This window comes from Phodopus roborovskii, unplaced genomic scaffold (assembly GCF_943737965.1).
Source record: "Phodopus roborovskii unplaced genomic scaffold, PHOROB, whole genome shotgun sequence".
Lineage (NCBI taxonomy): Eukaryota > Metazoa > Chordata > Mammalia > Rodentia > Cricetidae > Phodopus > Phodopus roborovskii.
In genome coordinates, this window is record NW_026126459.1 from 1,301,642 (window position 1) to 1,327,727 (window position 26,086).

The window sequence follows — 26,086 nt, forward strand, 5'->3', positions numbered from 1 at the left end:
GGACCCCACATTGAAAGAGGGGAGAAGCCAGGTGTGTACTGGCAGTTTTATTGCTCTGCTTTTCGACCAAGATGTAAAAAGTTCAAGCTCTGTTCTCCTGCCACATGAACTCCCCACTATACCTTCCTGCCATGGTGGGCATCATCCTCTCAAACTGAGTCAAAGTGTCCCCCAAGCCTGCTTTTGGTCAGGCATTAGATTATAGCAGCAACAAGAAGACTGATAAGGTCCCTGAATCCTAGGTCTATCCATGTATATGTTCTGCAGCTACAGTCCAGGGTCAGAGGAATGGGGGGGGGGCAACTGATGATGCCAAATTGAGGTCCTTGTTCCTAAGGGTGGAGAGACACCTTTACTAGGAGACAAGGAGAGGACTCTATGGAGCTGTAAGCAGCAGCAGCCACCAAGCTCCTTTGGACAACTTAGACTGACCAGTGTCATTCTTGCTATTTGAAGTTGCTGAGACTGGTACCACACAATGAGGTAGAGGGCCTTTAAATTTCCTGAGGTGCTGGCTGGTAGTGGCACCTGCCTTTAATCCCAGAACTCTGATGATCTCCATGCCCACACTGTGGCAGGAACATACACAGTCTCTCCCCAGATAAATAAAATTAAAAAATAAAGTTTAGCAGTAACTCCAAGTTGTCTTATGTCTAGAAGGAGAGGGAAAGAATTCTGATAGTTGTAGGGTCATAGCAGCTTACTCTCTGGCCTGATTTCTGGGAAGTAGAGCAGGGAACAATCTCTGACCTAACGTCTTGTTAGTCTTACATTTCCAGCTGTGTATATTCCAGACTCAGTCAGTTCAGTCCAATAGAAAGGACATTGTGTCCACAGGAAGGAAGGAAGGAAGGAAGGAAGGAAGGAAGGAAGGAAGGAAGGAAGGAAGAAAGGAAGGAAGGAAAGGAGATCCCCCTCCCCCACACACCCAGCACCTCTCCTCATGGTATCTGTTTCATAGTGATTATGATCATTAGCAAAGAGCTCACCCTTTTCACCTGCAGCCCACATCATACAGCCTGTTTAGTGCATAAAGAAATGCATGTCATTATTCAAACTTAAAACAGTGAACTGAGTATATATAATACTTAGAAGAGAGGCTGGTTGGGTCCCAAACACGAACTTACCAAGACATACAAGACCAGTATGGGGGGACATGGACCCCACACCTCAGTGAAAGGATTGTCAACATTTCCCTACAAGAAAGCAGATAAGCTGGATATACTGTGTTGGGCTGGAGAAATGGTCTATGACAGGGACTGTAATACAACAGTTCCAACAACCCCATCACTGTGGTTGTGCTTCCATGATGGCTGAGCACCAGATAATAGGAGTCAGCCCCTGCTGATGCAGCTTGAATGAGCCATCTTCACCCTTGACCCTCAGCAGCCTTTGTTCAGCACCCTGGGTGGCCCCAGCGCCTGCTGTCCCTGATTGATCGGGTTGTTTTTCTAGTGCACCACAGGTTGCCTCAGGATTTATTTATTTTTCAGGACAGGATTTCTTTTGTAGCTTTGGAGCCTATCCTGGAATTTGCTTGATCTGTAGTTCAGGCTAGCCTTAAACTCACAGAGATCGCCTGCCTCTGCTGTGCTGAGCTTAAAGGTGTGCACCACCACACCTGGCTGGTGTGATGTTCTAACTCTCCTATTCCTTCAGAACTGAATACTCTTTCCCTTCAGGGCCCCTGTCATGCTACGCATACACCCATCTTTCCAGAACAAACACTTTGAATGTTCATTCTCCCCTTTCAGGCCCTCATCATTGCAGTCTGTGACAATGATGCCAAGCTCTCCTAATACAGCCCATCTGAAGGGTATTTCACCCCAGCTTCCCTTCTATGCATCTGTATTATCTTTATAACAACAACATCGCTCTACCGACGGCTATTGGCCAGAGTTGAAGGACAAGTTACTGGGGAAAAGGATTTCTATTTTTGTTTCCACAGAAAATGAAAAGACGTGGATTCCTTCCAGACTAATGAGGTTTGATCACGCCAGACCGCCTGAAACAGAGTACCAGGTTATCCTACATTCAAACAGCTGGACAAAACAGCCCTACAGACTACAGCCAGGATATCTGAATCTTCTTCGAATCCCCCATGACAGCGCCCCTTACCAGCAGGAAGTAGTTTGGAAAGAACGACGCCCAAATTCCCAAATATTGTGTATAAATGTTTGTTTTCATTTAATTGGACTTTGTTATATAAAATTAAATAAAAGAAAAAAGAAAAAAAAAAAAACATCAACATTAGGGAGATAGGCCATCGGATAAAGACACTCGCCACCAAGTCTGACAACCTAAATTCAATCTCTAGAACCCATATAAAGTTGGGAAGAAAAAACTGATTCCACAAAGTTGTCTTCTGACCTCTGCATGCCAGCACAAACACAAATAGCTAATAATTTTTTTTCATTGCCAGGTGTGGTGGAGTACCAAGCATGCAGAGGCAGCAGGATCTCTGGGTTCTAAGCCAGCTGGGGCTATAACAAGACCTTATCTTAAAACACACACACACACCACAAACAACCACACATTATTATTTACTGTGAGTGAGAAAAGATAACACACTTAGAATCCAGACTCAGAAGCCCTCCACTAGGAACAGTGCCTCTGGGACACATGGGGCAGTTTAAGAGGACATGGCGGGAATACAACCTGCTATATCTACCCATGGGTATGAGGCAGACAACAAAAATACAATGCTAGATGTTGTGGGCCCCACTTATAGTCACAGCACTAGGAAGGCTCTGGTAGGAAGACTGCCAGTTCAAGGCCAACCTGAAATAAAGACTCAAAAAAGCAACCATGACAGCAAATAACCTGAGATACACACACAGATTCCAAAAAGCAACAGCAAAGAAACCTCAGGACTATCGGATTTCATGTCTTCTGAGTGAAAAACACTCCGAAAAAGATGACTACTAAAGGATCCTATCTTAAAAAATAGAACTCCAAAAGCTGTTATACAGCCATATTGCTGCACATACAATTGCGGGCATTTTGTACTTGCATTCACGAGATAGAGAAAATTTCTGGTCACGGTAAGGGTGGGAAAGTTAAGGATTTAATCAAACAAATGAAACAAAGAAATACAAAAGAAACTAAAATCTGCTCCACAAAGAAAATAATCACGTGTACGCATGGTGGTGGCAGAGACAGGGTGGATCTTTGAGTTCGAGGCCAGCCTGGCGTAGAGAGAAACTGAGTTCAGAGACAGCCAGACCTACACAGAGAAACCCTGTCTTGAAATAACAACAAAACAAAAAACAAAACCAAAAACTTGGTTAAACTGACCACTGTAAAAACTACACGAACGAAAAGACCAAAGAAATGCAGAGGACGCAGGTTCGATTCCCACCCAGCACTCATACAGTGGGTCACAGCAACCTCTAACTCCTCTTTCAGAGGATCTGATGCCTCTACTGACCTCCACAGGACGAGGCACAGACGTGGAGAACAGACATAAATGCAAGTAAAACATTCATACACTAAAAATAAAGATATGCAATTAAAAAATAAGAAAGACCAAAAAATGTCTCTACTGGGAAGAGAGTCTCCAACAAGCCGAAGACGTCCGGAAAGAGAAGGCCGTCTTCAGGGACTTTCCTCCTTTACCGAACCCAAAAAGGCTCTGCTGCGGCCTTCTGTTCCCGGCCAGAACCGGACATTTAGAAAGTCGAGAATGCCGGGAGCTGTAGTTCCATCGGACCGGAAAGGGAATAGTTCTCCGGAAACTGTAGTTTACCGAATCCGAAAAAGGAACGGACCGCCGGAAGCCGACGGTCGTGGAAGCCGAAGTCCTAAAACGTGCTCTCGGAGGCGGAGCGAGGATCGCACAACATGGCCGGATTGGAGCTGCTGTCGGACCAGGGTTACCGGATAGACGGTCGGCGCGCGGGTGAGCTGCGCAAGATCCAAGCGCGTATGGGCGTGTTTGCGCAGGCCGACGGCTCGGCTTACATCGAGCAAGGCAACACTAAGGTGTTGGCGGTGGTCTACGGGCCTCACGAGGCGAGTAAGAGGCCAGGCGCTGGCTCCTACCCCCAATGAGCCCTCATAGTCTCTGAGATGCCTCAGCCGGCCTGGCGAAGCTCCACTCACTCCCTCTTTTCTCAGCTCATTATTCTGACTTCTTGGCGGGAAGAAGTGTCACAGGCCACTACAGCACTCTTCCTTGCCTGTCTGCGCTTACTAAGTACATCGATTTTTACTGAGTCTTCCGCGTCACTTCTTTCTCTACTGGAATATAAACTCCCAAATCAGGGACTCTTGGTGAAATTGTCTTCCTTTATTGCTGTGTCTCAGTGCTGTATCAAGGCCAGCAAAACAAGTACATTTTACAGTTTGCTTGCTATATGAAAACTCAGCTTTCTAGGTGGAAGGCAGGATGACAGGTATAGAACACATCAGGGCCCACTATTGGTAGGTAGAGAGGCAACAGATCAAATAAAGTTGAGTAGTTACCAAGGGGGTGAGGACCCAAGGCTTTGAAGGTCAAGGAGATTGACATTTTCTTTTACATGTAATGGGGAGCCCCTAGTAAGTAAGTAAATTGTTAGTGTGTAGGTGACACGGATCAGATGTTTGTAAATGTAGTGGCCACAATGGGAATACTTTGAGAGGAAATGGAGCTATTGTAGAACAAAGAGTTCAAAGGCGATACATGGTTTAGGCTGAAAATCCTCCCTCCAGCTAGGATTTGGAAGCAAAGTAGCTTCTGCTTTCTGAAGCACTAGAGGAAGAGGAGGAGAAAGATTGAGTCACATGGATTGAGTGTGACCCAGGAGGTAGGCCTGGCTCATGTATTCATTTCTCCTCCAGATCCGGGGCTCCAGGTCTCGAGCCTTGCCTGACCGGGCCCTAGTGAACTGTCAGTATAGTTCAGCAACCTTCAGCACCGGTGAGCGCAAGCGGAGGCCTCATGGGGACCGTAAGTCTTGTGAGATGGGGCTGCAACTACGCCAGACCTTTGAGGCAGCTATCCTCACACAGCTGCACCCACGCTCTCAGATTGACGTCTATGTGCAGGTGAGCTACCTCCAGCCTCAAACCCCTCCACCACCAGGGATGGGCTCAGTGTGAATTGAGATGTGAGTCTAATGTCCTGATGCCCCTGCAGGTGCTGCAAGCAGATGGTGGAACCTACGCAGCATGTGTGAATGCAGCCACGCTGGCAGTGATGGATGCTGGGATACCCATGCGGGACTTTGTATGTGCATGCTCAGCTGGTTTTGTGGATGGCACAGCACTGTCAGACCTCAGCCATGTGGAGGAAGCAGCTGGAGGGCCCCAGCTAGCCCTGGCCCTGTTGCCAGCCTCGGGCCAGATTGCACTGCTTGAGATGGATTCAAGGCTGCATGAAGACCACTTGGAGCAGGTTCTAGAGGCTGCTGCCCAGGCAGCCCGAGATGTGCACACTCTGCTGGATCATGTAGTCCGGCAGCATGTGCAGGAGGCCTCTATCTTACTGGGGGACTGAGTGCCAACCACCCATATCCAGAATAAAGGCCTGTTCCTTTACTGTACACACCTTATTATACAGCACTTCAGAGCAGCTCAGAGCCCCTGCAGAGCAGATTATGTCCCTACATGGTGAAAGAAATAAAAGACTTTAATCTGTAGAGTAAGGATGTGGGAAAGGGGCAGGAGAATAATTCTTGCAAGCAGAATATAGAAAATCATAAAAAATGGACATTGACATGGGAGGAAAGAACAGAAATTATGAGAACAAGAAAGTTACTATGGCGATGGGGCTAGTGGTCATGCTAGGCTGACTCTGTTAAATAGGGCTGGTAACTGAATCATCAATCTTTTGTGAAATAAACTGAAGTGAGTCTCTCCCAGGTTGTGGCCCACATCAAGGAAATGGTCCCCAACCCTGGAACAGATGGTTCCAGATAAACGGTCCTGCCCAGGTCATACTTGGCCAACAGACAGTCTGGGCTCTTTCCAAGTCATTCTATGGTTTTTTCATCCAAAGAACAGGTTACACCTGGGTGATCTCTCAAACATGTCCCATGCATGTATGCTGATTGCCATCTTTCTCTATAAAAAGGGAGCCTGAACCCTTTGATTCTGGGCCCACCACTCGAGACACCACTGAGGTGAGCCCACTGTATTAAGGTTCTAGACATCCATAGGAATGATTCAATGCCTGATACTCAGGTCATGTGGGGCCCTTATGTTCTACAACACAATCATTCACATCTCAATTCAGAAGGCATTTAGGTTAACCTTTCGTTCTCCACCCACCTGCGTTACACACAGCCTTCTCAAACTGAGAACATTCAGGCTGACACATAGCGGCTCTACAGCTCTGCCAGGATCTTGCCCTTCAGAGGCTGCTCGTCAGCGATTCCACAGCCCCAGGTTCTGGCTCCGCCCACTGCCGTGATCACATCCAGCCTACTGCAGTTTAGGCATGCGCAAAGCCTGATTCCCAGCGATTTCTACCACTACCATGCGTATAAACGTGACGGACCCTGGGACCGGAAGTAAAGACTGCACAGGGCACCAGGTCTGACCGCAGCCGGGAGCGCTAGAAGGACCTGGTGGCCGCCTGAGGGGAGCCCCCGCCCGGGCCATGGGGCTCCTGTCAGACCCGGTGCGCCGGCGCGCGCTTGCCCGCTTCATCTTGCGCCTGAATACTCCGCTCTGGTGAGGGCAGTACGGGGGCGGGACTCCCGGGAACCTGAACGGCTGTGGGTCTGCTCTTGGCTAATGCTCCGGTGACTGGCCCCTCTCTGCAGGCGTCACTCAGGCTCTGAACTCTGGTCCCGATCCATCCCTGATACAGTGCCTTGGGATCTTAATGGCTTGGGCCATCCAGTCGACCCCCTGGGACAGTGATGGAAGTCACGAGGGGGCGTCCCAGGTGGAGCTAATTCGGGGGCCCCTCTGTGCTCTCTCGCAGCGTTCTGAGCTACGTGTCTGGTATCGCCTGGTTTTTGGCGTTGGCTTTCCCGCCCCTAACCCAGCGCACTTACATGTCGGAGAACGCCATGGGCTCCACCATGGTGGAGGAGCAGTTTGTAGGCGGAGAACGCGCCCGAAGCTTTGCCAGGGACTTCGCTGCGCACCGTAGGAAGTCAGGGTGAGTACCTAGCAGAGGGCTGGGGACATCAGGGGCGGCCATGACCAGGGAGCACTGTTCTGAGTTTATCTTTGTGTCTCCAGGACTTTGCCAGTGGCCTGGCTGGAGCGGTCGATGGGATCCGTAGGGCTGGAGGTCTACACTCAGAGCTTCTCCCGCAAACTGCCCTTCCCAGATGAGACCCACGAGCGCTATGTATGGAGGGAAAGGGGGTGTGCCTGGGAGAAAAGCACTTTAGATGGGTGGCCTGGGCCCGGTGTCGAAGTGCCCTGGAACCAAGAAACTCAGTGGGAGGGATGGTCTGAAAACCTCTGGTTGTGGGCGTTGTGGTGCCAGAAAGAAGGCAGGCGTTAGCCTGTCTTCTGTAGGGTCTGCTGAGGCTTTTCCACCAACACTGCACAGATGGTGTCAGGTACCAATGTGTATGGCATCCTGCGGGCCCCACGTGCTGCCAGCACCGAGTCTCTTGTACTTACTGTACCCTGTGGTCCAGACTCTACAAATAACCAGGCTGTGGGGCTGCTGTTGGCACTTGCTGCCCATTTCCGAGGTGAGGCTCTAGGGTTATGGTCAGGGAGGGTTTATTTGACCAGTGCCCCAGGCCCTGCTGACCCTACCTTTGGCTTCCAGGGCAGATTTACTGGGCCAAAGATATAATCTTCCTGGTAACAGAGCATGATCTTGTGGGCACTGAGGCTTGGCTTGAAGCCTACCATGATATTAATGTTACAGGTAGGTGTTTCTCTTATCTTTCTCTTAGGTCTCTCCTGTCAACTATGCTTACTAGTGTCCCTTCTAGTGCTCATTGCTTGCTCCTACAGGCATACAGTCATCTCCTCTGCAGGGAAGGGCTGGAGCCATTCAGGCAGCTGTGGCCCTAGAGCTGAGCAGTGATGTGGTCACCAGTCTTGATGTGACTGTAGAGGGACTCAATGGTCAGCTGCCCAACCTTGATCTGCTGAACCTCTTCCAGACATTCTGCCAGAAAGGGGGGCTGTTATGCACACTCCAGGGCAAGGTGGGACCACCTGCTTGGGAGCATGGGGCCTATGATAAGGAGTAAATCTGATCCTCTCTCTATGCCTCCAAAGCTGCAGCCCCAGGACTGGACATCACTCGAAGGGCCTTTGCAGGGTCTGCAGACACTGCTACTCATGGTTCTGCGGCAGGCCTCTGGCCAGCCCCATGGCCCTCATGGTCTCTTCCTGCGCTACCGAGTGGAGGCCCTAACCCTTCGTGGCATCAATAGCTTCCGCCAATACAAGTATGATTTGGTGGCAGTGGGCAAGTAAGTATCCAGATCCCTTTCATGTTCGAGACAGTGTCCAGCTGGGGCGAGAGATGTCTGACCCTGACCTAACTGTTCCTGACAGGGCTCTGGAGGGCATGTTCCGCAAACTCAACCACCTCCTGGAGCGTCTACACCAGTCATTCTTCTTCTACCTGCTGCCAGCCCTCTCCCGCTTTGTCTCCATTGGGCTCTACATGCCTGCCACTGGCTTCTTGCTCCTCGTCCTTGGACTTAAGATATCCTCCACCCTCATTCTCACTACTCACTTGTGGCCAGCCTCAGATCCCTTTAACTATAAACTGGGGAGAGTCCTTCATTCTGCTATGGGGGTGGGGAAGTGAGCCCATGATCTCCCATCTAGCAAATCCCATCCAAGGTCTTGTTGGGGTCCTTGACTTGGTCCATGCCCTGGAGTTGTGGATGCAGTTGCATGAAGCTGGAGTGAGCCCTGAGGAAGCTGGGAAGGCTCCTGGCCCTGGGTCTCCACCCTTGGCCACACAGGTGACATTATACTCCATTGCTGTTAGAGTGGATTTCTAATGGCCTCAGCTGAAGGGATCCTATGAGTCTTTGCTTCTTCCCCTATGCTTTTGACTAACTCTGAAATCCCCATGTATTCTGCAGGGTATGGGCCTGGCCTCACTTATGGCACCCCTACTGATCTCTCAGGCCATGGGTTTGGCCCTCTATGTTCTGCCTGTGCTGGGCCAACATGTAGCTGCTCAGCATTTTCCAGTGGCTGAAGCTGAGGCTGTTGTCTTGACACTGCTAGCGATTTATGTGGCTGGCCTAGCCCTTCCACACAACACCCACCGGTGAGCAGCTGGGCTGAACAGGTGGAGGTGGCCCCCCAGGATACTTAGATGGCTTCTGGGTTACCCTTGAACTTCTTACCTTATAGAGTGATCAGCTCACAGGTCCCAGACAGAGGCTGGATGGCGTTGAAGCTGGTGGCCCTGATCTACCTAGCACTGCAACTGGGTTGCATTGCTCTCACTAATTTCTCCCTGGGCTTCCTGCTGGCAGCTACCATGGTACCTGCTGCTGCACTCACCAAGCCCAATGGACCCCGGTATGTGCTGGTCAACCTTTTCTCCACCAGTACCTTTACCCCTCACCAGAGCTAACTCTTTCTGGCATTCACCACAGTACATGCTTAAATGTTATCCTTCCACTCAGGCCACTCTTTGCTGCCCTGTTGGTGATGACAAGCCCAGCAGTCACACTCCTTGGTAGCCTGTTCCTGTGGCAGGAGCTGCAGGAAGTACCACTATCTCTGGCGGAGGGCTGGCAGCTCTTTTTGACAGCACTGGCTCAGGGTGTGCTGGAGCATTACACCTATGGTGCCCTCCTCTTCCCAATACTAGCCTTGGGTCTATATCCCTGCTGGCTGCTTTTCTGGAATGTTCTTTTCTGGAAGTAAGATCTCTGGAACAGGGATCCCTGAGCCTCTGTTCTACCTCCTCCTGGGAAATAAATAAGTTCTCTGTTTCTATTGTGTTGTTTGAGATCTCGGCCCACTGTCTAGAAGGAGCCCCTAGCAATTGGCTAGGCATTCCTACTCACCTCTCTGGTGGAGCTACCCTGGTGCCTCTATCCTGATGACTGAAGTGGGAGCCTGGCCCCATCAACATCTAGAGAGTTTCAGGTAGACTCTGAAGGGACAAGTAAGTGCAAAGCCACTCCCAACTGCACACAGTCCTGCAGGGTGGGTATCCAGGCCCAGGCATTTCCATGCAGTACTCTTCAGTGCTAGAAACAATTTTGGGGCATAAGATAATTTGCAACCAGGGTTTTTGAGAACCTGACAGGAGCTGAGACACCCAGAGACCACACAACATCATCTTTAGTCTGAGCTGAGAGGACAAAGAAGCTGGAGTTTTAGGAGGCTCAGGGTTTAAGCAGTGTTTCTAGTCAAGGCTAGAACTTTAGTGTGGGCTGTATATGAAGTAGAAGGAACACCAGTCTCCACTTAGTTATAGTAGCACAAGCCAAGGTGAGATGCCACTTGAGGCAGAACTCAGCATGGTAGAAAGAGGTGGTACTCAAAGTCTAGCCAGTACCCAGAAACAATAGAATGAGAAAGGCGATCCCCAAAGCACTGGGACACTGACAGGCCAGCACAGAAGGAAGCAGGCTGTTGTGACAGGATCTACGGAAGGAGCTATTGTGCCTTTTGTGGTTGAAAGAAATGACTGTTAGTGATGTCAGGACCATGTCAGAAACTTTGGGGCCTGGGCTGGGGACAATATTGGTAGGCAAGAATGCCTTGGCCAAAGACTAAACAAAAAAACAAGCAGCAGGTCTAGAGGTGCCAACTCAGGACCCTCCTCTTGGACACTTCTCTGATGGGAACTATTTTCCCATGAGTGGTCCCTCTTGGCCTTGGGAGGTACAAGTGGTTCTCAAAGAATTTTACTTGGAGCCACAATGGTGGGTCAGTAGATAAAGGTTACTGGTTACTGTTACTGGTCTGACAACCTGACTTTGATCCTGGGAATCCACATTGTGGAGAGGGCTAGACCTCTCAAGTGGTCCTCTAACATACATATAGACATATACACAAAATTTTTGGTTTTTGAGACACAATTTCTCTGTATGACTTTGGAACCTGTCCTGGAACTTGCTCTGTAGACCAGGCTAGCCTAGAGATTCACTTTTTTTTTTTTTTTTTTTTTTTTTTTTTTTTTTTTTGTTTTTGTTTTGTTTTGTTTTGTTTTGTTTGGTTTAGTTTTTTGAGACAAAGTTTCTCTGTGGCTTTGGAAGCTGTCCTGGAACTAGTTCTTGTAAACCAGGCTGGCCTTGAATCACAGAGATCCACCTGCCTCCCGAGTTCTGGAACTATTTTAAGAGGTTCTTTGCGGGGCTGGAGAGATAGCTTTGAGGTTAAGAGCATTAGCTGCTCTTCCAGAGGTTCTGAGTAGATGGAGGGGAAGCTGCAATTGGGATGTAATGTATGAGAGAAGAATAAATAAAAAACTTTCCCTAGGATCCCCTGAGGAGACCACTTACCTACCTGGGTAGGAGCCTGTGGGTTATGCCTGAGTTGCCAATTTTTGATCCTTAAGGCCCTATTACTGCCCTGCTTGCTTCCTTTGTCTGCCCTCAGGAGTGCTGTATCCTAGAAATGTCATGGGCCTTCTCTTCTTTAGTTACCTAGGAACCCTTGTCTGTGTGCCTTCTGTCTTTGAGCTATCATCTGGTACAAAATTCCCCTCCCTATATTTTGGCTCGGTTTTGGCCTCAGCTGTTTTTAATAGAACTTTAGCAGTCACTTAAAGCACAGTGGGCATATATTTATTTAGGGAACATACACAGAAATACAGCTAAACAATAATTTCACATGATTTTGAACATATCTAGAGTATTTTTCATCTAATGTATGTTGAGAAGGGCCAGAAACATTTGTTGGGGAGGTGGTGGAAATTTGTCTTGATTTTTACTAATGGTGTGTGTGTATGTGTGTGTGTGGCATCGCGCACACACGCGCATTTTCCCAAAATCTGAGGTAACTAGGCTTGGTGACATGAGTGTAATAATCCTAATTCTTTTTGGGAAAGAAGTGGAGGGACCACAAGTTTGAGGCCAGCCTAGGTTACATAGTAAATCTCTGTACACGATGGGGGAAACAGTGGGGTTAACAAGATGGCTTATGTATATGGTCCTAGCTACTTGGAAGGCTTTGATGCAAGGGGATTACAAGAACCTTGTTGTTTAAGGTAAATTTCGGCAACAGAGGACAACACTGTAATCCTAGCACACAGCCCAAGGCAGGAGTATTTTGTTCCTAAACCTGGAGAGGTTGCCCTGACCCAAGTCTACATATTCTCAGAAGATGAGACTTGTTTCATCTGGCTTTGGTGCTTGCGCTATTTCCTGTATTACAGAGTCGACCAACAGTGAGAATGGTGGTGTTTGGTGGCTTTTTTCCAACTGCTGGGCTCCTTCCTTAATTGCTCAAGGTGCTTGTTCTCTGTTGGACTCTTTCTCTTTGGGGTGAACAGACACATATTTTACACACCCCTTGGTGAGGGGTGAGAAAATGCCCCTTGCCACTTGTCTACTTGTCTCTCCTGATGGCAGCTGCCTGTCTGCCTCATCTCTACCTGCATTGTGGGGGCCTCTCACTACTGTACTGCTTCCAGGCCAGGGCTGTCTCTTTTCTGGGCTTCAGCCATCACAGGCTGATTATAAAGGTCTTCGAAGACGCCAGGCATTGGTGGCACATGCCTTTAATCTCAGCACTCGGGAGGCAGGGGCAGGCAGATCTCTGTTAGTTTGAGGCCAGCCTGATCTACAGAGTGAGTTCCAGGACAAGCTCCAAAGCAATACAGAGAAACCCTGTCTCAAAAAAAGCAAATGAGCCTTTCCTCAGCTGCCTCCAAGGTGCTCAGTTCTTCCAAGGAAGCTAAGGCCAAGTTGGGTAAGAACCTCACCTCATCCAGTAACTAGCACCATGCCCACAGTCCACAACATGGCCTCTGTCTCTGAGCTCACCTGCATCTATCTACTCTGCCCTCATCCTTCATGATGGGTGATGGTCACGAAAGACAAAACTCAATGCCCTCATTGAAGCAGCTGGTGTCAGTGTTGAATCTTTCTGGCCTGGCCTCTTTGCAAAGGCCTTGGCCAGTCAACATTGGGAGCCTCATCTGCAACATAGGGGCTTGTAGACCTGCTCCAGCAGCTGGAGCTGCACCAGCGGGTGGTCCTGCCCCTTCTATCGCTGCTGCCCCAGCTGAGGAGAAGAAAGTGGAAGCAAAGAAGGAAGAATCTGAGGAGTCTGATGATGACATGACTTTTGTCTCTTTGACTAAGCCTCTTGTTAACATGTCCAATAAAAAGATGAACTTGTAAAAGAAAAACAAACAAACAAAACCAACTTCACAGAATGGCCACTTTTACCAAGGTACTCAAGCTGCTCACTTGTCTCCTAAGCCTGCACAGTCAGCTCCCACCTGCCTTGGAAGAACATTGTCATCACCCCCAGAACATCCCTGTATTCCTCAGCCTTTGTTGCCCATTCTCCCTTCCCCTTCTAGCCATTGGCACAGTTAGTGTACTTCCTACTTTCTCATATACTCACCTGTGTAGGACTTTCATAAGAATAGAGTCATATACATGTGGTCTTTCATGCCTGACTTCTATTTAATGTGATGAGTTCAAGGTCCATCTATGCTGGAGTGTGTACCATGTTTCACTTCTCATGATGGAATTAAACAGTCCATTCATATATGTTGTTTTGTCTATTCGTTCATCACATGGTAGATATAGTTAGAGTTATTTCTATTTTGGGCTATTTTATATTAATATTCATGTTCAAACTTTTGTGTGGACATACTATTTTTTTTCTTTCTGAGAAGTTTCATCTTGTAGCCCAAGTTGACCTGGAACTCTAGGCACTCCTCCTGCTTCAACTTCCAAATGCTGGGATTAAATGTATGGGCCAGTGCCAGAAGTGTGTGTAATGCACAGCATGATAGGGGTTCTGAAGGGAGAGAGCATTCAGCTATGAAGTTAGAAACCCCAATGAAAATGCAGCAGTTCAGCTGGGTGGTGGTGGCATACACCTTTAATCCCAGCACTCAGGAGGTTGTGAGTTTGAGCGAGTCTGGTCTACAAAGCAAGTTCCAGGACAGCCAGGGCTTCACAGAGAAACCCTGTCTCCAAAAACTAAAACTAAAGAATGTAGTAATTCACCAAATTGAATTTTGGTGTTAGGTCATGGGTTCCCTTTCTTGGGTGAGTAACACCCCAAAAAGCCCACTGAAGAAAGAATCTGCCTGCCTTTGCATCCCAAGTGCCACCACTGCTGGGTGACCCTTTATATTTTTTAGAGTTATTTGATGCAAGAAAAATAATGTAATTTTGAAGAAGTCTAAGCTATTAATATTTCTTTGGTTATTTGTGCCTTTGGTGGTAGTGGCACATGCCTTTAATCCCAGCACTTGAAAGGCAAAAGTAGGATGATTTCTTGAGTTCAAGACCAGCTGATCTACAGAGTGTGTTCCAGGACAGCCTGGGCTATGCAAAGAAATCCTGTCTCAAAAACAAAGAAAAAAAAGAAAGAAACCATTAAGTAATTCAAGGTTATAAAGATTTATTATGGTATTCCCTTCCAATGGTTTTATAGTTTTATATTTGGCTGTTGGAACCAATGAGATTGCTTAGTGAGTAAAAAATGCTTGTTATCCAAACTTCAAGTCTGGTTTGAACCCCCAGGGCCCACATGGAGGAAGGGGAGATCTGACACCCATAGATAGCTTCTGATCTTCACACACTCATGAGGTATGAACATGCCTCATTCCAACAAAATTATAAATGTAATTTAAAATTAAATTTAGGCTTTTGATCAATTTTTAGCTACCTTTTGGGTTTTCTTGGTTTTTGAGACAAGGTCTTACTATGTATCCCTGGCTGGCCCCAACACAGAGATCTGCTTGCATCATTTCCCGGTGCTGGGATTAAAAGAATGTGCTACTGTGCTGAGCTTTATTTATTTATTTTTAATTCATGGTCCATGCATGCCATGGTATATAGGTTGAGATCAGAAAATAATCTACAGGAGTCAGTTCTCAACTTCTATCATGTATATTCCTGGAACTGAACTCACGTCCCCAGGTTTGGTGGCCCAAATGCCCTTACCAGATGAGCCATCTCATTAGTCTTTTTGTTGTTGTTGTTATTCCAATTATGTTCCCTTGGCTGGCTTGGTATTCTTTATGTAGCCCAGACTGACCTTGTATTCTTGGCAGCCTCTCAAATGTTTGAATTATATGCATAAGCTACCATGCCAGTTTTTGCTTTTACTGTACTTGAAAAGTTGTTTTTTTTTTGTGTTTTGTTTTTTTTTTTTTTTTTTTTTCTTTTTAGTGTGCAGGTGCATATGTGTGTGCTCGGGATGGAACCCAAATTTTGTGTACACTAGGCAAACACTCAGCCAACTGTGTTACATTCTCAGCCTTCCTTCAGTGCTGTGGATGAAGTATCCTTCAATGCTTGGAACAATGTTGAGAACAGAGGATATGAGTGTAAGGCAGGACTTCCACGGGATAGTTTCTAATCATTGATTCCTCATTTCCAGTTTACAGGTCGGGCTTTGTTGAGTCTTGAAAACTGATATATCTTTTCCTGTGGCCAAACTCATCATTAGAGTCACCCTAATAGTAACGGCAAAGGAATTCTTGTAGTGCGTCGCTCCAAACCACCCATACATTGTGCCAATTTGGATTTCAAAAAAAAGTAGCGCCGAATGCCAGGGTGATCAATTCCTTACTAAGGAAGATTACATCCAGCTTTATGATGGACCGAAAATCATGGTGTTCCCCATTTAGGAGGGTTCTCAAGAAGTCGAGTCAGGAATTTGGTCAGGGAGAATTTCTGCACCGGTTTGACTGTGGAGAGGGGAGCTGCTTAGAGAGCCACTACAGCCGACACACTGGGCCTGGGTGGGCCAGCGGCTCTTAGCTCTCTGGAGATTCTCCACTGACTCAACTGGAGGGGCGGGATCCGCGGGGTGATGGCGAAGAAACTGGGACTATAGTAAAAAAAAAAAACTCGCCGGTTGCAACGGTGGACGTAATGAGGAAGAGCAAAAACAAACAAACACAAACAAAAATCCAGGTATTGTTACTATAAAATTAGTGTCGCGGCCAGGCACAATGTTAACTTTCCCCTTGACCAGAAAAGCTGGACAAGGACTGGACCTCTGCTGGACAGGTCCCTATCCAGCACCGCCTGGATCCGCCCACTGTCTTGGTCTCGCGTGGTCTGAGTTCTCGTCGGCTCGCAGGGGCCGACGGGAACGGCGGCCGCACTAAAGGGGGCTGTCATGGCGGCGGCATCGTTTGGCCGATCGGTGCTGGGGCCGCGGGGCATGGGGCTTCCAGGCGCAAGTGCTCCGGGCCTGCTGGGCGGCGCGCGGTCCCGGCATCTTCCATTAAGGACACCGCAGGTGAGTACTGGCGCGGGCCGTGGCCACCGCGCGCCCCTCAGCCCTGAAGGTCACGGCGGGGAGGATCCGGGCACGCGCCGGCATTGGTCCCCCACGTACCTCCTACGACTCGGCAGGCTCCCCGCTGACTGGCCGGCGCACACGGGAAGCCAGACTGGGTGCCCACGCCTCGGAGCGACAGGGCACGCTGGCCTGAGCCCAGGTTCTGGCTGTGGTGGGGTCAGGAAGGGAAATTTCTGCGGAGGGCTCGCCCAGAACGACTCCCGAGGCTAGCTGTCTAGACCTGGCTGATGCCCTGAAGTGACCCCAGCCTGACCTCAGCCTGCTGCGGGTGACCTTGGTCTGCTGCTGCACTCTTGGTCACTTAGGCCTGTCTCCTGGTTTAAGCTCCGAGAGCACTCCTCTCCTGCTCTACAAAGCCGAGCTGTGGCCGAGGAGTCTACTGCAGTGACGGATGCGGCAGGCAGTGGGCCTCTGGCGCTCTGCGGGCTGTGGCCAGTGCTGGGTGGTTGAGTGGAAGAGATGGGCGCCCATTCAGATCCCCAGGTGGGCGGATGGGGTCTTGGCAGGTGCTGAGCGAGGCTCTTGCAGGCAGTGTCCTTGTCCTCGAAGTCTGGCCTTTCCAGAGGCCGGAAGGTGATGCTGTCAGCGTTGGGCATGCTAGCAGCAGGGGGTGCGGGGCTAGCTGTGGCTCTGCATTCTGCTGTGAGTGCCAGTGACCTGGAGCTGCACCCTCCCAGCTACCCATGGTCTCACCGTGGCCTCCTCTCCTCCTTGGACCACACCAGGTGGGTGTGTAGCAGCTAGGTGGGGGTGGGCGTTTCTGGGTGAACTGAAATGTTCAGTTTTTTTAATCCTTTCTCTAGCATCCGGAGGGGTTTCCAGGTATACAAGCAGGTGTGCTCTTCCTGCCACAGCATGGATTATGTGGCTTACCGTCACCTGGTAGGAGTGTGCTACACTGAGGACGAAGCAAAGGCGCTGGCTGAAGAGGTGGGTGTGTTGGGGGAGGGCAAAAGATGGTGGAGAATTCGGGGATTGGGGCTTCTGTGAGTGGTTGAAGGATTGTGATGGGATTCTTGGTGGCAGGTGGAGGTCCAGGATGGCCCTAATGATGATGGGGAGATGTTCATGAGGCCTGGGAAGCTGTCTGACTATTTTCCAAAACCATACCCCAACCCTGAGGCTGCCAGAGCTGCTAACAATGGAGCCTTACCCCCAGACCTCAGCTACATTGTTCGAGCTAGGTACATGGGCTGCCTAGAGTGTGGAGCTGGAAACAGGGAGGGAAATCAGCCTTCTGTTAAGGACTGAGAGCCATGGTTCTGGTTCTAGGCATGGTGGTGAGGACTATGTATTCTCCTTGCTCACTGGTTACTGTGATCCCCCCACTGGGGTGTCATTGCGAGAAGGCCTCTACTTCAATCCTTACTTTCCTGGCCAGGCCATTGGTATGGCTCCTCCCATCTACACTGAAGTCTTGGAGTATGATGATGGTGAGTGTCCTTGACCATGGATTCTTTCCTGCTCCCAGCATGCTTCTCTTATATTCCTGGGTCTAGAGATCTGCTCCCTTCTCACCTGGAATGTTTGTTGACTGTGTGTATCTAAAAAGGCTTTGGAGACAATTTCCATAATCCTGTAGGATTCCTGTCCCTTTGAAGTCTTGGTAATGGCAGGTCCTTGCCTCTGTGGAACACAGTGCACAGAGGGTTACCCCGGGTTGGCACAGGTCCCCAAAGGTAGCCCTCACCATTTGTCTTTGGCCCAGGTACCCCAGCTACCATGTCACAAGTAGCCAAGGATGTTGCCACCTTCCTTCGATGGGCATCAGAGCCAGAGCATGATCATCGGAAACGAATGGGGCTCAAGGTGAAGGGTTGGGCAAGGGTTACAGTGGGCACAGGGAAGGGGTCTTTCCTGTCTGCCTTTTCTAAGCTTGCTTTGTTCCTAGATGTTATTGATAATGGGCTTGCTGCTGCCCCTGACCTATGCCATGAAGCGGCATAAATGGTCAGTTCTAAAGAGTCGAAAGCTGGCATATCGGCCACCCAAGTGATCCTGTCCAGTATCTGCTTGTCATCTTGCCTGAACAAGCCCTCAACAGCCCAGGAAGTCCTAGGCCTTTTCAGGCCTAGCCCCTTTTCATCTGATACAAGGAAATGGGGTAGGAGACCAGACTCTGGCTTCTGATCTTCCTTTAGCCCTCAGTGTGGGAATAAATTAAGTTTCTCAACATACATTTTAGATGTTCAATGACTGAAACCCATATTACCAAGGAACCCTGGAGCCCATATTTCCCTGCAATATTGTTTCCTTCCCAGCCCAGTACCTGGGAGTTACACATGTGGGCCAGAATGCAAAAATTGGCTGCTAAGAGCTGCACCATTTGGACTGGAGAGATTGCTTAGCAGTCAAGAGCTGTCTTCTAGAAGACTGGGGGTTCAATTTTTACCATTCACATGATGGCTCTAAAACCATCTGGAACTCCAGTCCCAGGGGATCCGATGTCATCTGGCCTCCACAGGCACCCACACACACAGTGTCAAAAGAAATATTTTATTTAAAAAAGAGCAGCATTGTTGAGCAGAATGGATATGCCTTGGCAGAGCTAGAAAGGGGTTTATATAGAGTATCCACCAACTGTGTTCCATACTGTTGGCAGCAGGGAGCAAGCAGCAGGAAGACCTGGAGAAGTAACACTGGGTGGAGCAATGCTACCTGGGAAGATGAGGAAGTTCTCAGGAAGTGTTGAACAATTGGAAGTAGATAGGCAGAGGGTACTTGGGATGTCTCCTTAGTCTTGACTGGATAGATAAAAGGGTTGTGCTGGAGACACATGTGGGAAGTGTCTGGTATTTATCAGGGAATGATACCTAGTAGTCTACAGGGCAGTTAGGTAGTATATCTAGGCCAAACTGTCTGTGACTTGATTGATAAAGAGGCATGGTACCTCTACTCATAAAGAATGGTGACAAATGTCAGGAGGGTCACAAAAGCATGACCTGATAAGATAAATAAGACTCATGACTTTCAGTACTAAAGCATCCTTGTGGTGGAGGAAAAATACCCAGTCCCCATTGCTGGTATTATATTGACTGAAGTAGCTCTGGAAATAGAGGTGACTGGAATATAGGATTCAAGAAGGGCAACAACAGGGCCAGAGTTAATGAGAGGAACCCCTAGCAGGTTTGGGGAGCACCTGTAGCCTTGAAGGCTCTGGAAAGAGGCCCCAGTATCATGTTTTGTGACTCCTGGGATTAAGTAATCTCCTAGTGGTGGTTTGGGGAACCTCATCTGCTACTGAGGGGTAGAATCTGTTTCCTCGCCCCAGGGAGCTGGACCGGTACAACTCTTTACTAAGACTAGGACACGGGCTGGTTCTTATGTGTCTTTAATTACTGGCTTGTGGCTCTTGTTGCCTAATACTGCATCTCTGTCCCCAACAAGCACAGGTCCCCATTAAAGTGGTGGTGGTCCAAGGATTTGGGCCTGTGACAGGAGGGCCATGTTCTCTGTAACCTGGGGGAAAAGATAGGTTATTCCTATTTGTTCTACACTGTATCCCCTCATCCCTACCCAGCCTCTTGTACCTTTGGTGGCTTCTAGGTAGAGGCTGTAGTAAGGGAATCCCAAGTACAGGGCCTTTGGGTGCTACACATCTCACAGCCAGGGCGATTTGAGGCATTGATGAAAGTGCAGGAAGGGCAAGACCAGCCAAGCTGGGAACATGGAAAAACTGTTGATGCTTCCCATCTTCCAGTGCCCACAGCTGCCCATACTTGGCCCACTCCCAGAGGCTCTGGTTATTTGCCCACCTGAGGGAGACTTGGGAGACTGGCACTAGCTGGCTGGAGGGTATGAGGTTGTTCCAATGAGTGAGGAAACAAGTGTCCTAATTTCCCATCCATCTTGGAGGGTTGAAGGCTATGTCCTGTGACAGAGGAGAAGGCTCAGAGTCATCTCAAGACTACACCCCACCTCTCTTGCCCCCATAAAGTACTAACCTGAAGCTTCTCGGGGGGCTGAAAGCAAGTAGAGAAAAGCAGGGTCCCCATCTTGAGAGGCCCCATAGGAAGCAAGGCTTCGTTCAGGTACACATAGGCAACGTCCAATGACCCAGCGCTGTACAGCTGGTGGGAAACCGAATTCTGAGAACACCTGTGGCCAGAACATCAGGGCAAGGCAGTGTTACCCAGGATCCCTGCTATACGTGTAAGATTCCTGATGTCCCATGCTCACTTGTTCCTGGAGGGCTGCAATGGAGCAGTGTGGGTGGATCTTCAGTGAGACATGGGCAGATGATGCAGAGGACAGAACAGATGTGGCATCTTCAACTGTGACTTGCAGCCTGTGTCAAAATGGAGATCAGAGGGTTGAACAGTTAACCTGGGAGGGTCAGGAGGACAGAGTAAGCACCATCAGGCCTTACCTGATGGGACCTGGTGGGAACCAGGCCTCCATGAGCTGGACATTGAGAGGCACATGATGCTGTGCCAAGGTTGCTGCCACATGGGCTGCTTCTTTCTCATCCCCACCTGCAATGGCCTGGGCCAGGCGTGTAGCCAACTCTTCTACAGGGAGAAAAGACAGCTATTACAACCCAGCTATCACAACCAAACACCAGCCACAGATCCCCAGCTCTCTCCAGTCTATCCTTACCTTTTTTCAAGTTTCTAGAACTTTGAGGAAGATCCACCTCAGGATGAGTTGCTTTAGCTATTTGAGCCACAGAAGAACATGGTGGAGAAATGGGGCACATGGCTGGGGCTGGGCTGCTATTGCCTAAGAGAGAAGATAGGGATAGGCTAGTAGTGGTCTCCACCCTCAGGTTTTTAAGACCTTTGCATTCTCTGCCTCATCCCACAATCCTTAGGCCATAATTTTGGCTAAGCCTTTTCTCCCAATCTTGGCCTGATGGGAGATAACATTAAGTTAGTCAGGATGGCCAAGCGGTCCAAGGCACAGCACGGCACTGGGCCCAGGCGGGTGGAAAAACAGCTCGTAACATTGGCACTCAAAACAAGAAAAATAACTCTCAGCTGGAGAGAGGAGAGATGGATCAACATTAAGAACATTTGGTGTCAGTTTTGGTTCCCAGAACCCACATGGTAGGTAACAACTACCTGTAACCCATTTCCTAGGGGTTCAATGACCTGACCTCTGGGGCACAAGTGGTACAAACACACACACACACACACACACAACTGGGCGGTGGTGGCGCATGCTTTTAGCCCAGCATTTGGGAGGCAGAGGCAGGAAAATCTCCGTGAGTTTGAGGCCAGCCTGGTCTACAAGAACTAGTTCCAGGACGGACTCCAAAGCCACAGAAAAACCCTGTCTCAAAAAAAAAAAAAAAAAAAAAAAAAAAAAGGAAAAACCCCAAGCACGCACACACAACATTCACATATAAAAGTAATTAACCCCCCCCCCCAAATCCTCAGAAGTCCTGCCTGAATTCTGGTACAGGTGCCATATCTGATTTAACCTTGGTATCAGTCTTTCTGAACCCTTCTGGCTGGTCCCACCTGTACACCTCCTGTTTAGTGGAATCAAATAAACCCCTTAGATGGGAGCTTACCATTTCCTGCCCAACAACAGACCTGTAGTCAGTAACCCCCCTCTCGGTACCCTCAGGGGTACTCCTGGCTCTCCAATCTGCAGAGAATACTTATACTTTTTGTTCTGGCATCCTTACAGAACTGGATAAACTGCTGTTTCTACTTATCTCCTGCTCAAAGCCAGCACACTGCGATAAGGGATCCCCACTCAGTGCTGACAGCTCCTATAGTGACCTAAGGCCCTTGAACTGTCTCACCGCTGAAATGGGTAGAACATTCCAAGAACTTGGCACATTGCCTGAACTCTGAAGGTCACCTGCACAAGTTCCCCTTGGAGCTTCTATACTTCTTGTATTCTGGGCTGTACAACTTAAGCCATGTTATTCAAATTTCATTCTCCTAGGAAGACCATAAGACCTTATTTCTTTTTAATTCTTTACTTATATCTTTTGTTTTTTGGAACAGAGTCTCTACATAGCTCTGGCTCTCCTGGAACTATGCAGATCAGTCTGGTCTCGAACTCACACAGATCCACCAGCCTCTACCTGCTGGAAATAAAGGTGTTTGTGTGCCAGCACACACAGGACGACCTATTTTAAGTAGTAGCCCTCCCTCCTAGCTCTTTTATTCCTTCAGTCATCTAACTGAAAGTTTATTTACTCTACAAATGAAAGTTCCAGGAACTGGAGAGATGGCTCAGAAGTTGGGAGCACTGCCTGCTCTTCCAGAGGACCCGGGTCCAACTCCCAACACCTACATGGCAGCTCACCACTGTAACTACAGTTCCAGAGGTTCTGACACCTTCACAGAGACAACCAATGCACATAAAAATAAATCATTTAAGCCAGGTGATGGTGGCATACACCTTTAATCCTAGCACTCTAGAGGCAGAGGCAGGCAGAGATCATTAGTTAGATTAGTTTACAGAGTTCCAGGACAGCAAGGCTATACAGTGAAACCCTGCCTTGAAAAACAAAACAAAAAAATAGAAAGTTCCAAGGAGGGCAAGTTAGAAGTTTGGATCATGTTTTTTAAAAGTGCACACAGGCTATATCAGCTGTTAAGAGTACTTGTTACTGTTGCAGGGGAGTAGAGTTCAGTTCTTAGAAAGCACATGGAAGCTCACAACCATCTCTAACTCCAGTCCCTGGGGATCTGATGCCTTCTAACCTTCAAGGACACTAAGCACGCACATGGTGCAGACATACATGTAGAGAAAATATTCACACACATAAGACATTTTAATCCAAAAAAAAAAAAATTAAAAGTGCCCAGGAAGGGCTCAGCAGGTTAACGTACTGTACAACTTTTTGTTTTGGTTTTTTGAGACAGGCTTTCTCTGTGTAGCCCAGTTTGGAAGTGTATATCTGTAATTCCAAAGTTCCTACAATAAGATGGGAATGGAGACAAGAGAATACTCAGAAACTTCATGGGGGTTAGGGAAAACTAACCTGGCTAATAAAGAGGCTAACAGCAGACACTGTCTCAAACAAGGTAGAAAGTGAAGACTGACACCCAAGGTTGTCCTCTGACTTCCATATCTGCTGTGCTGTGCACATGTGTGCCCACATACAAAAGCATGCATACCACACATACACACACACAAAGGAAAAAGAAGAGTAGTGTCCAGTTGGGTGGTACAAATCTATAACACCAACACTCTGGGTACAGAGATAAGAGGATCAATGACAATTCAAAACCAGCTTGGACTATATATTGAGTTTGAGATCAGTCTGAACTGCATACTTGCCATAATGAATAGTATAAAGCAAGGGCTGAGTACATATAATGAATGACTTAAGTACCCCAGCCTCTCTTACATCAGTCATACTGTTTTTCTGTTCACCTAGCAGCTTTTCCTCAGGTCTTATTTGTAAGCTTTCCTGTATCTCCCAAGAGCACTGTCTACATCAGTGGGTGGGGAGTCAGATGATCCTTTCACAGGGGTTGTCTAAGACCATTGGAAACCACATATATTTATATTATGATTCGTAACAGTAGTACAATTAACAGTTATTTTTTTTTTTTTTTTCTCTTCAAGATAGGGTTTCTCTGTAGCTTTGGAGCCTGTCCTGGAACTCAATCTGTATACCAGGCTAGCTTCAAACTCACTGATATCTGTCTACCTCTGCTTCCTGAGTGCCGGGATTAAAGGTGTGACTGCTGTTGCCCGGCCAGTTATGAAATAATTATATGGTTGGAGGTCACCACAACAGTAAGAACTATATTAAAGGGTCACAGAAATAAGAAGGTTGAGAACCACTGGTCTACATGCAAGGCTGTCTTTATGTTTTCCTCTCAGACTTTGGCTGACTTCTCCAACTCCCAATCTTTAACCTTCCAGAGCCTAAGCTATGTCAAAGTAGGCACTGTGTACAAGTCTCACACTAACTGATCCCTCTATCTCAGTCTTAATCACTATCTCTTCCGATTAAGCCACCATAAAACCTATCTAATTCCATTTCCTAAGGTCCTCTGGTCTTCTTTCTAATCTCATCTACACCAATCCATATGACTATAGAGTATGTCTTTAAGTTGCACAGACCTGAACTTGTTATTTTCCACTTAACACAATCCTGTTGTTCTTGAACTCTTTCTTTTTGCAGAATGCTTGCTCTTCCTTTTCTGATACTCCAGGTGTCGGCGCTTGTACCTCTTATTTTCTCCACTTTCTTCCTCTTGGACGCTTTCCTAGATGCCCAGCTTCTCCTATCACTGTCCCCACCCACAACTAGGAGGCCTGGACTTCTTCAAATGAGCATTTATTCCACGACACTGACCATTTTGTCCTTCCGCGGTGGCATCTCGCACTAGTGCTGCCCACTGCTGTGCTTCCTGAGAGTTGAGGAAGTGCACACTGAAGGTTCCAGGCCCTCCGGGTGGAGGCTGAAGCTCATGTTGGTTAGGGCCACGGACTGTATAGCAAATAGACTCCAAGGGCCATTCTAAGCTGACCTGAAGAGAAGGAGAGTGCTGGGTCAGTGGCTCCTCATCTGTATACACCGAAGAGCAAAGGAAAATTAAACAAGTAGAGGTCATTTTTACTGTCCTAAACCTTTCCTGCCTGTTATCAATTCCTCACGAAGAGTTTGTAAAGCATTAACCACCACCACCCCTTCCCCAGCCCCGCCACCACAGGGTTTCTCAAGTCTTAAATTAGCTCTGTAGACCAGGCTGATCTCGAACTCAAGAGATCCGCCTGCCTCTGCCTTCCGAGTGCTGAGATTAAAGAAGCCTAATCCCATTTTTACAGACAAGCAAAGTAACTGCCTAAGGGCAGTCAGCAAGGGAATGAAGAGAGGGTTGACTCCGCTCTTCGGGCCCACACTCACCGCCCTTGGCCCGGTGCCCAATATCCCCAACCGGAAGCGCCCAGGCCGCTCAGGGTCCGCGCTCAACTGCAGCCTCCGCAGCTGCGCCTCGGTGTCGTGCCCGGCGCCCAGGGGTCTCACCGCGGCGTGCACAGCCAAGAGCACCGCAGGTGAACTAGGGTCTGCAGCCGCTGTAGCCCCGCCAGCGGGAGGCGCCATATCTCGTGCGGCGGAGTCCTGAGCCTTCCGTCGGCCAGAAACTCGGGCTATGGGCCTAGGTTCCGGATGCAACAGGCGTGGAGAACAAGAAGGACCCAGTGCCGCGCACTACCTGAGTCTGACCTCCCGCCGTGCTCAGGGATAGATGGTCCAAGATCTCCAGGCACGCTAGTCACGCTTGAGCTGTGTCCAGAGACCAAGCTGGTGTCAGAGACCAAGTGCCGGTCACAAAATGAAGGCAAGGATGGATTTTTCTCAAAGCTTTGAACGGGCGATAGCTGCTGCCCGACGTAAGACAATACCAGTAACCGGCAGGGGCCGGGCGCCAACCCACCCAAACAAAAACACACACACATATATATTTATATTTATACACACACACACACACACACCAGACGCAATAGGTTAGTCTGTACCACTCCGGGAACAGGGTTGGCCCCGGGGGCGGGGCAGGTAGCCCTAACCAATGAACACTAAGAGGGAGGCGCGTTCGTAATCGAAGGCGAGACAGACAAGGTACACAGCCAGTAGAACTGGAAGAAAAGGCTGAGTGGCGGAGAAGTTTCCCAATGGTTTGTCGAGATCTGGATCTTGAGGTTGGAGCGGACCATTCAGAGGAGTGGGGCTGGGCCTGTCGGACGCTTGTTGTTGTCC

The 26,086-nt window shown here is 48.6% G+C and overlaps 4 protein-coding genes across 5 annotated transcripts; 3 read left to right on the forward strand and 1 right to left on the reverse strand.

Annotated features, from left to right (window-relative positions):
- Positions 1-3,840: 3,840 nt before the first annotated feature.
- Exosc4 (exosome component 4) lies at positions 3,841-5,528 on the forward strand. The gene is made up of 3 exons (XM_051189203.1): positions 3,841-4,014; positions 4,825-5,031; positions 5,123-5,528. Exons 1-3 carry the CDS (start codon positions 3,844-3,846, stop codon positions 5,480-5,482), a joined length of 738 nt encoding a protein of 245 aa, XP_051045160.1. The 5' UTR covers positions 3,841-3,843; the 3' UTR covers positions 5,483-5,528.
- A 1,011-nt stretch (positions 5,529-6,539) lies between these two features.
- Positions 6,540-9,878, forward strand: Gpaa1 (glycosylphosphatidylinositol anchor attachment 1). Its single transcript, XM_051189204.1, has 12 exons — positions 6,540-6,660; positions 6,917-7,096; positions 7,180-7,291; positions 7,499-7,646; positions 7,727-7,828; positions 7,918-8,114; positions 8,188-8,384; positions 8,470-8,623; positions 8,793-8,888; positions 9,012-9,202; positions 9,289-9,459; positions 9,567-9,878. Exons 1-12 carry the CDS (start codon positions 6,587-6,589, stop codon positions 9,808-9,810), a joined length of 1,866 nt encoding a protein of 621 aa, XP_051045161.1. The 5' UTR covers positions 6,540-6,586; the 3' UTR covers positions 9,811-9,878.
- Positions 9,879-16,218: 6,340 nt separating this feature from the next.
- LOC127225607 (cytochrome c1, heme protein, mitochondrial) lies at positions 16,219-18,581 on the forward strand. The gene is made up of 7 exons (XM_051189097.1): positions 16,219-16,341; positions 16,933-17,129; positions 17,208-17,334; positions 17,431-17,588; positions 17,677-17,837; positions 18,113-18,213; positions 18,296-18,581. The coding sequence occupies exons 1-7, from the start codon at positions 16,219-16,221 to the stop codon at positions 18,398-18,400; spliced, it is 972 nt and encodes a 323-aa protein (XP_051045054.1). The 3' UTR covers positions 18,401-18,581.
- Positions 18,582-19,719: 1,138 nt separating this feature from the next.
- On the reverse strand, positions 19,720-25,800 carry Sharpin (SHANK associated RH domain interactor). 2 transcript variants are annotated; one of them, XM_051189205.1, is made up of 9 exons: positions 25,235-25,799; positions 24,683-24,857; positions 21,004-21,126; positions 20,774-20,915; positions 20,584-20,692; positions 20,349-20,502; positions 20,160-20,275; positions 19,935-20,063; positions 19,720-19,863 (listed from the first exon to the last, which is right to left on the reverse strand). In XM_051189205.1, exons 1-8 carry the CDS (start codon positions 25,430-25,432, stop codon positions 19,947-19,949), a joined length of 1,134 nt encoding a protein of 377 aa, XP_051045162.1. In that variant the 5' UTR covers positions 25,433-25,799; the 3' UTR covers positions 19,720-19,863; positions 19,935-19,946. The 2 variants fall into 2 exon arrangements, with proteins under 2 accessions (XP_051045162.1, XP_051045163.1); XM_051189206.1 differs by lacking the exon at positions 21,004-21,126 and having other exon boundaries at positions 25,235-25,800.
- Positions 25,801-26,086: the final 286 nt, after the last annotated feature.

Excerpts from the sequence above, each read along its gene's own strand:
- Exosc4 (XM_051189203.1), top strand. The coding sequence starts at position 3,844 with ATGGCCGGATTGGAGCTGCTGTCGGACCAGGGTTACCGGATAGACGGT. Across the intron at positions 4,015-4,824 it reads TGGTCTACGGGCCTCACGAG|ATCCGGGGCTCCAGGTCTCG; the intron begins GCGAGTAAGAGG and ends TTTCTCCTCCAG. Across the intron at positions 5,032-5,122 it reads AGATTGACGTCTATGTGCAG|GTGCTGCAAGCAGATGGTGG; the intron begins GTGAGCTACCTC and ends ATGCCCCTGCAG.
- Gpaa1 (XM_051189204.1), top strand. The coding sequence starts at position 6,587 with ATGGGGCTCCTGTCAGACCCGGTGCGCCGGCGCGCGCTTGCCCGCTTC. Across the intron at positions 7,829-7,917 it reads CCATGATATTAATGTTACAG|GCATACAGTCATCTCCTCTG; the intron begins GTAGGTGTTTCT and ends TTGCTCCTACAG. Across the intron at positions 8,115-8,187 it reads TATGCACACTCCAGGGCAAG|CTGCAGCCCCAGGACTGGAC; the intron begins GTGGGACCACCT and ends ATGCCTCCAAAG.
- LOC127225607 (XM_051189097.1), top strand. The coding sequence starts at position 16,219 with ATGGCGGCGGCATCGTTTGGCCGATCGGTGCTGGGGCCGCGGGGCATG. Across the intron at positions 17,335-17,430 it reads CAAAGGCGCTGGCTGAAGAG|GTGGAGGTCCAGGATGGCCC; the intron begins GTGGGTGTGTTG and ends TCTTGGTGGCAG. Across the intron at positions 18,214-18,295 it reads GGAAACGAATGGGGCTCAAG|ATGTTATTGATAATGGGCTT; the intron begins GTGAAGGGTTGG and ends CTTTGTTCCTAG.
- Sharpin (XM_051189205.1), bottom strand. The coding sequence starts at position 25,432 with ATGGCGCCTCCCGCTGGCGGGGCTACAGCGGCTGCAGACCCTAGTTCA. Across the intron at positions 20,916-21,003 it reads TTCTAGAAACTTGAAAAAAG|AAGAGTTGGCTACACGCCTG; the intron begins GTAAGGATAGAC and ends TTCTCCCTGTAG. Across the intron at positions 20,693-20,773 it reads TTCCCACCAGGTCCCATCAG|GCTGCAAGTCACAGTTGAAG; the intron begins GTAAGGCCTGAT and ends ATTTTGACACAG.